The 9,043-nt window shown below is 43.0% G+C and overlaps 1 protein-coding gene across 1 annotated transcript in view; it reads right to left on the bottom strand.

Moving 5' to 3' along the window:
• The window catches only part of abtb2b (ankyrin repeat and BTB (POZ) domain containing 2b), a 49,187-nt gene extending 42,099 nt beyond the window's left edge, over positions 1-7,088 (bottom strand). The window contains exon 1 of the mRNA XM_053483670.1: positions 5,614-7,088. Within this exon, the coding sequence (XP_053339645.1) occupies positions 5,614-6,487 (874 nt within the window). The 5' untranslated portion in view covers positions 6,488-7,088. The remainder of the gene's footprint in view (positions 1-5,613) is intronic.
• Positions 7,089-9,043: the final 1,955 nt, after the last annotated feature.

The following is a 9,043-nucleotide window of genomic DNA, read 5'->3' on the forward strand; positions in this document are numbered from 1 at the left end:
CGTTATCCAGTGTGGGGGACGCCATCACGATGTTCTTACAACTATCTCACAACGTTAGAGCTCCCGGAAGATGTTTTAATGGAAAAACAAAACTAAAGGAAACTTACTTACTTTACTATTTTTCTAAAAATAAATTATTGCAGCTTCTGTACGAGATCGTTTGTCGGGGTCTATCTAATCTTAATCATTTATCTCTGTTGAAATTATTGAAATTTGCTTATCATTAGCCACTGTTTTAATACTTGATGTCTGTTAGCAAAATAAATTTCATTTCATCATAACCACATTTAATAAAAAAAAAAAAAAACTTCCAACTTCACATTCTGTTCTGATAAACCACAAAATCAGGGAAATAAACACTTGATTAGTGAGACCTAATGGACTAAAAATATGGACATCAGTTACACAAGCCAACAGTCTGGCTGAACGTATCTGCGCCAGCATCTCGTTAATCTCAAACATCCGATCTCACACAGTTCCAGGACCGAGGCGTAGCAGATCTTGTCGTGCTGTCTGTGTTAAGCGCTCCATCTGTGTGCTCAGAAGGAAGACGAATTGAAAATGTTGTAGCCTGTGCGGTCTGAAACAAGAATCCTGGCTATCTCAGTCTCTCCACTGGCATTCCCACCAACAGCCACACACACACACACACACACACACATCAGGACTTACAGGAGAAACAAAGCCCTTTCCATTAAACAAAAAAAAAAGCCTTCTCTGCTGATTTGTTTCCGTCTTCATTAAACTTTCATTCTGATTCATTTGTCTCTAGGAACCTCGTCATCTTGAAAGCAAATGCAACAAAAGGCCATGTAGACAAATGGACTCTGGCGTGCGACTGCTGCATTCAGAAGCCAGTATCTCACTCAAACCAGAATGGTTTATGGCTCGGCGGCTTTGTGCATTTGTGGATTTGAATGCTGTAAATGGTACTATATACTTAGTGTGTGTGTGTGTGTGTGTGAGTGAGCGAGTTTGTTTGTTTGAGTTTGCTGTTCTGTGATTCTTGTGCATTTGATATTACAGCTCGTATGGGAATTTCAGAGAACATTACAGACAGAGGCATTACTGAGATATTTTAAGACGCTAACTGGACGCTTGAGACTGGGAAAAGTGAAGACATGCTGTGTGTTGCCTTAGACCATGGTTTCTGTGAACATGTTTGGAAAATAACGATTTCACAATGGCACCGCTGAAAAAAGATTATTTCAGCATTACAGTGTCAAAGAAGAAAAAAGCAAGCAAATATATAAACAACACCTAACAAAAGTTCATTTACGCTGAGGAATCTGCCTCTGCTTTGTTCGAGCGCCTCGCGGTTCAAGCTATTGAATAGTTCGAGGCGGAAATGGCTGCTTAGGCATGACAATAATTCATCTGTGCTGGGGAGGTTTTTTACAACCGCAGGCAGGAAAGGTTCTGCTGGGTCATGCCGAACGGATCTAAACGTGCGAGGAAATAAATGTCGTGATTGTAGCTCGTCAAATTATGGCTGGAGATTTGGAAAGAGATGTATTAGAGTCATGTGGATTTTGACAGTCATTGATAAAAAAGTGTTGAAGGAGAACTCTCTCGACAAGGCCAGACGCTCACAGGTTTCTGTTTGTGTGTGATATGAGATGATGAAACCATGAGCAGTGAGTGCAAGAGTGTAACAATCTAATGTTAAATGTTATTCACTGTTAATATGCGTTATTACTGTTCCTTTTACCGAATCTCTAATAACTGATCCGGTTATGCGTTAGCTGAAGTAAAAAGATAAGATTAACAGTTCTGTCCTGATTGGAGTGAAATCCAGGACGAACCTGCCCCATCCACAGGGCACGAGGACTCGCTGAACATTCTGAAGAGAATGAAATGAACATAAATCATATGCTAGTAAAAAGAACCAGACTCAGTTAAACATCTAGAAGAGAGTTTGGAGTGGTTTGTTAAGTGCGCCCTGCCATCATCAATAAACCGCCAACTGAGGAAGAATCATGCTCATCAATTCAGAACAATTCAAGCGAATCAATGCCAAAGTGCATTATGGTTGCTTGTGATGGCCAAAGAATTTTACTGAGAAAGTTTTAATCAAATTTTCCCTTAATTTGTCACCTTTCTATGCATTGAGTTCCCACTCTCCTAAATGGCGTGTTCCATGAAATTTGGGCCAGGAGTTAAACTATGCAAGGCGAGACTCTTTCTCCACATCGCTGTTTTTTCTCTTTTCAATGGCTGACAGATAGCTTTTTCTCCATGCTAGGATTTGCTCTGACTTTCTGACAGACGCTGAAGTGTTCCATTGTTGGCCATCATTCCACCCTGGCATTGACTTCCTGTCTTGTCCGTGTTCTGGGTTGTCATAGTGATAGACGTAGTGATAGTGCTGGAATATAAAGAGCTAGAGTAGCTGGAGTGGAAAGTGGGCTGAGGCCGGACGCCATGTGCAGGACGTGTTCAGGCAGCTCAAGAGTCAAGAGTTTCAAAAACAAAAGGTGTGACATGGCATTTTCACTACGTAGTGCAGTGTCTTCTGGGCATTTTTATCATACATTTTTAATGTATATTGGAAAATATCTAGTGTGCACACTTGAAATGCCACAGTGCAATACAAAAGGATAGTGATGAAGAACACCCACCATTTTTCTTAATTATTATCATTATTATTTCAGATATTCGGTTAACATTTCATACTATTGATAACCACTTAACTCCCAGAACTGACTCTTGGCTCCAGATTTCCATTCCTCACTTTAGTAACTACAAACTCTTTCCTATTGTTTCACTGTGGGATGTGTTGCAAGACAAATGAGTAATACGCCTGAAATTTAAAGTGCTAACTAGATGACTTTCACCAAAATAATCAACCCCTTGCTGTTTTGTTTTTACTTTTTGGTCCAGATGTTCCATTTCAGACACTTAGAGACGGACGTGTGCTGCTCCATGTAGCCATGCATGCTCTGCAAATGAAACGGTGCAGGCTTATCAAAAGGGAGGAGACCAGGGAGATAAGAACACATGATATCACAGAGTAACCAAAAACAAGCACGTTCCCTTTAGACGTTATGGATTCCGGAAAGTTCGACGTGCTTTAAAAAATTGACATATCACAACATACATGCTCTAATCTTATTCACAGATACAGTATATTGCTCGCTGTTGTTTCAGCTCTGCAGCCATTAGTGGCCTGTGCTGCTTACACAGCTGGGACCTCGGCTAGGCTTGGAAAGGAAATGTGTAAACAGTGCCACTGACCATGCAAATTGGTGCTTTCGTTGTCTCTGCCATCTTAGATTCGTAGCTATAAAATAGAAGAAAAAAATCCAACCCCCAATCCAAAACACAAGTGCACAGAGCTGCTTTTTTCACATCAACATATTCAACAATAATCCAGGCCTGGAAATGTATTTTTAGGGTTTGGGTTTTCCTTCAATCAGGCCACGGAATGAGGGAAGTGCCAGACATTCTCATGCCACAGAGGAGAAGGAATAAAGTTCATGATTTTTCATCTGCAAGACTGGACGTCTCCAAGATATAGAGCGTTTCTTACATATAAATCATGTCAAAATATCCTTTCCATCAAAACCAATAGATCAATAAAATGAGGCCTGAGGTTCACTCAGTGCCATCATAAATATCAAGAGCAATTATCTCGAAGCGGTGATAAAATCTGTGTGCTGCATTTGGAAATGGAGCAAGTAAGTCCTCGAGAACTCTTGTTCAGGCTGTGTGTGTGTTCATGCAAAGTGCTCGAGAAAAAGGCGAAACTTTAGCAAATATAAAGACCTAGAGTAGGAGAGGGGGCGGGGGGTGGGTGGGGGGGGTGGAGTTGGAGGCCTGGAGAATAAAAAGTTAGTTCTCTCTTAAACACTTCCAGATGTGGTACGTACATGAGAGAGGAGTGAAAACGAGAGTTATGCCCATTCTAGCAAACTAACAAGGCAAAATACAAAACTGCAGCAAGGACGTTGCTGGATTGGAATCAGTTGCCATGGCAGCATATAATAATAAAAAAAAGGAATAAAAAAAAAAAAAACTCTGGCGCTAATAAAAAATAAATCGCAAAGACCTTGGTCAAACCGACAGCACGTCACACCAGCTTGTGTGTGTTTTAGAAGCGAATACTGCTTCAATGTGTTGAATGCAGTGAGATGGAAGGTTCTTCCTCTGAACTGCTGATTCACTTTAAAACTGCCTTCTAGGTACTTCAGCTTTATTTTTATGGAGAACAATTGATGGTTGTCCATTGATCACAATGAAAGGAGTGTGTGCGTATGTGTGTGTGTGTTCAGCACTTTAGTACTGGCCAAACCCAGCTAAAAGCATTGATCTTTGCATGCGGTATGCAGATGGACCTACAATGACTGTAACCAGCGTAACAGTGAAACAGTGTGTGAAACCTGCACTCGTCGTGCCAGAAGGTACTTTGAGCTGAACTACTGCACATGAGCTGATGAAAATCCCTCAGATACTTTCAGAATCAAGACCAGATCTAAACGGCTTTAGAGATTCCGCCCCGGCTTGCTGATTTGTTACGTTATAATTCATCATCAACTTAACCTCATGGTCCAACCACCTTCACATATGCACACTTAAACAAAACAAAATAAAAATCTGGGTTTGTTTACTTTCTTGTGCAGAAAAGTGAGCTTGTGCAGCCTAAGATGGAAACAAAGCACTATTGTACGAATGAGAAAACCCATGCAGGAGGGAAAAATAAATAAAGCGAGACGGACACATGTTAACTGTCGTATGCCATGTGGGGAGATGGGAAGTGGACCTACAGCTGGAAGTGAGCGAGTCTGTACAAGTCTACATGAGGAGAGTGAGACCTGTCATCAGTGAAGGTCTACCTTTCATCTTTCTTTAAAAGCAGCTCAGGATAGTTATCAGAGCAGTTCTCAAGGAGTATCTGTTTCTATGTATACACTCAACAACCATATAGGTGTGCTTTAGATATACAATTACCGACTGTGGGCCATCTGTTGCTATGGACCGTGAATTTCTTCTCAGTTGCCTGTTCTTATCTGTTCTTAGGCACTGGGATAGTGATCAGAAGGTCAGCATCACCAAGTTAACACTGTCAGGCTCCCGAGCAGTGCTATATAAACCCTATATTATCCTGGGACATTGTACTAGGACTGACCTGGATAGCTGATCGAAGCTTCCTAACAAGCTTTAAAAGAAACAAAATGTGAATTTTCATGTATTGTAATGCACAGTATGTGTGAAAAATAAATGACTTATGATCAACCTGGTACATGTGCACGTGACTTCATTACAAAAGATCTCTGGACCATTTTCTGGACGCTGACACTGTAGTGTGTGTATTTGTACTGTATGAAATGATAGCTCCTTTATTACACACATTTGCTGACTGGACCAAACTTATATGTGTATGTTTTTTTATATGACAGCAATATCTCGGGTGTCCAGAGAATGCAGCACCATCCTAATAATATCCGCGCAGAGGTGCCACATTGCTGGTGCATGTCTAATGATGGATGGGAAACATGGGAGAACTGAAAACGTTGTGCTTTTAACACACTGGACATAGAAGTATAAGCATGAAGTACACGTGCATTTATATATTTTTTTCACTCATGTAAAGAGAAGGTGCGTGCAGCTCACCGTTGGCGTTTTTCCCGCATATCAGATGCTCGTAGGGTTGCAGGACCCCCCAGAGTTCGGCGTCATTGTTAACAGCTCCGTCCAGCGCCTCGGCAGTGATGCGCGTCCCCGTGGCCGCGGGGTCCGTGCACGCACCGTGCTGCCGCTCGGCCACCAACACGCGCGCGCCTACCTCCTCCAGGAGCGCCTCGATGCACGCGCTCAGGCCGATCGCCGCGTACTCGTGCACGCGCACCGAGACGCGCGTGTCCACCATCCAGCGGAAGAAGCGGCCCACGGACAGCGTGAGGCCGCAGCGCGCCGACTTGCCCTTGCGCAGCAGCTCTCCGGTGCTCATGTCGTACATGGAGATGGCCCTGACCGTCGCCGCCACGCAGTGCTCCGCCAGCGCCCAGCTCAGCACCAGCCGGATCGCGCTCTGCACCTCGAAGCGCGTGCAGCGACAGTGCATGACGCTGAGGCGCTGCGCCTCGCGCGCGATGCGGACGAGCGCGCGGCGCATCAGCACCGACAGCCTGCGCACGGCGTCTCCCGAGAACACCGCGCTCTCCCTGCACACGCCGCGCAGCACCTTCCCCACGTCCTCCTCGCTCCACGGGAACTCCTCGAGCTCGGGCAGGCGCGGGCACTTGGAGAAGATGTCCTCCGGGTCCTCGTTCAGTGCCGTGTTCACCGTGTCCCAGCTGTTGTTCCGGCTGTTCATGGAGCCAGAGAAGTACCACCAGTTCCCGCGGTGCGGTACGCTCGCGAGCGCCTGAGAGGTGGACCTGCACGAGGACAGGCTGAGGGATTTGCACGAGTCCCCGGCTCCATATCCCGAGTCCAGAGTCAGCTCCTCTAGAGTCTTCATGGTTGAACTGCTTCCTCCTGCCATGGCCGAGCGCTCCAACTGCGAAACTCTTCAGCCGAGCTGGTTTTACTGGTTCGCGTGAAACGGAGACATTCGCGAAGCGCGTTTGATGTGGAGTACCGCCGCACTTAACGCGACTTTATAGTGGTGACAGCGCAGGCAGACAACACTTGACTTGTTTCGGGTTCGTTTTTTTTCTGACTTTTAAAAAAACAAGATTTACGGCATCACTGTAACCGCTAAAAAACTTGCTCTAAGTAACTCCTGAGACGCGACACACCTCCTCTCCTCCGCAGCTCCTCCTGACCTGCGCTCACTAACGGCAACACACGAGTGAGACTGACTGAGCTGAGCGCGAGCCGAGACTCCACCAACCAGATAACGACGCTAAATGACGTCACCGGCCAGGCCAATCTTCGCTTCTACTAGGAAAACAAGTTTCAAAGTCGCGCGCCCTGTTGTAATCTAATCTAATCAACTCAGGCCGAGCGCCTCCATTAGCATACAAACACACGAGATCATTACAGAGGATCCTGATTTATTTTTACACTGCAGCTTTAAGCCCCACTGTACGCGCTGTCTCTATTTCCTTTGGGAGTGGAGTTATAAATAAACAGCACATCATGCAACGGACTACTGACAAGAAGTCTGCACTGAATTACTTTACAGCAAAACTCTGGAATAAAAACTGTCCAGTAGGAATGCCAATCATTTCATGGAATCATTATGATGACGATGGTGCGACATTATTTCACTCTGTTTTATAGAGAATTTTTTTTCATTGAATAGTAAAGTCTATTACCTTATTCTTGCACAAGTTGTGTATACAATACATGCTTTATTGTTTACACATCAATAAAACAAAATGTGATACTTCATGGAAGAATGGTGACTTAAGTCATTTTACAGATTTGATGCCTTTGAAAATGTTGACACGTAGTAGAAATCACATTTCTGTAATATTATTAATGGCAAGATCTCCATAAAAAACTTATATGGAGATGTAAGATGTGCTGTAAGTGTTGTAGAATTCTCACTTCAGCTCATTTAGAAGCTCTGTATAGTTCAAAGATATAGTAACAGGTTTATATGTATTAACACACTAATTCTGACACATACTTGTTTCCATAGTAACAACTCATTCATAGGGACTTGCACATATAAACAAAGGACTTGCACAATAAACATACAAAATATTTTTTTCTTTAAATACCTACATATACTTGTGAATTCATATGTGAAAATGATTCATCGATTTTACAATTTGATTTCTGAAATATGCCTGTTTCATCAGGGAAGACAAAAAATTGATTCAGTACATTAATTTAGTCAGCTGACTTCATTTTATTGCCACATAATGTTGCTGAGCATAGACCAGACAAAGTGAAGTAACCCCAGATCATAACACTGCCTTCAGAGGCTTGTACAGTGGCCACTATGCATAATGGGTGCATCACTTTATGCACTTATCCTCTTACCCTGTCGCATCCATCGCTCTTGTGTAGGGTCAGTATAAACTTATCAGATCCCATGACCCTTTTTCATTTCTCCAAAGTCCAATCTTTATGATCCCTATTAAATATAAACACACTGTGTTTTCCTCCTGAATGGTCTCACAAACAAGTGGTTTTCTTATGATCACACAGCTGTTTAGTCCCAATCATGTGAGTGCTTGTCACACCGTGCATGTGGAAATGCTTTTACTTTTACTATTAAGCATAGCTCTGAATTCTTCTGTCAGTCTCTTGCCATGCATCCTTACGAAGCATTTAAGTGATCATTCATGATTTTTTTCTATCCACATTTCGTCCACAAAGTTGGAAGGATCAGTACAAAATTAAAGGTTTTAGTAACGTATTGGACGGTTCTTAACCCAATTCCAGTAATTTCAAATCTTATTCATAGTATTCAGTACTTGACACAGGCCAATAATTTGATGCCTCTGAAGTGGTGCCTTTTTTTCGTCGGTTAGGCAGTGTATGTGTTCATTGAGTACAGTTTCTGTGAAGAGCTGTTTAAGACCTACACATTATAACACAGTGGAGACATGACAAGGTGTGTTTTTTTGTAATATCTTGAAGAGAGACTGATAATAAGGTGATGAAGAAATGACCATTTATACCTGCTATAAAGTAAGTAAGAGGAATTAGTTTCACGGCATTAAATACAATTATGGTGAAAGGGTCCATCTACGGGCCACCTGGCATTACAGATACACTCCACCCTGGAGATATGTCTGTCATTTCTGCGGCGGTTACTTGCAGGGTTGGGTTGACAGCTCGACAGCCGATTGTATCTGAGCACTTGGGAGTGAAGGGCGGTGCTTAAGTATCCAACAGCGGCAGTGCAGCGGCGTCGGGACTCGAACCCAGGTCCTCCTGATCGGCTATTCAACACCTTAACCACTGAGCTACCCCTGCCCCAAATACAATTATAGAGAGATTTAAAAAAGCTTAACATTAAGAAACAAAAGTGTTTAATAATCCATGTAAAATTATAATCAGTGACAAGTTGCAATGGTATAAAGTCAATAAAACACTGTCATTTTCATTATTTTTTGACATGGAGTTAGAGCAAGTA

This window comes from Clarias gariepinus, chromosome 2, assembly GCF_024256425.1.
Source record: "Clarias gariepinus isolate MV-2021 ecotype Netherlands chromosome 2, CGAR_prim_01v2, whole genome shotgun sequence".
NCBI lineage: Eukaryota > Metazoa > Chordata > Actinopteri > Siluriformes > Clariidae > Clarias > Clarias gariepinus.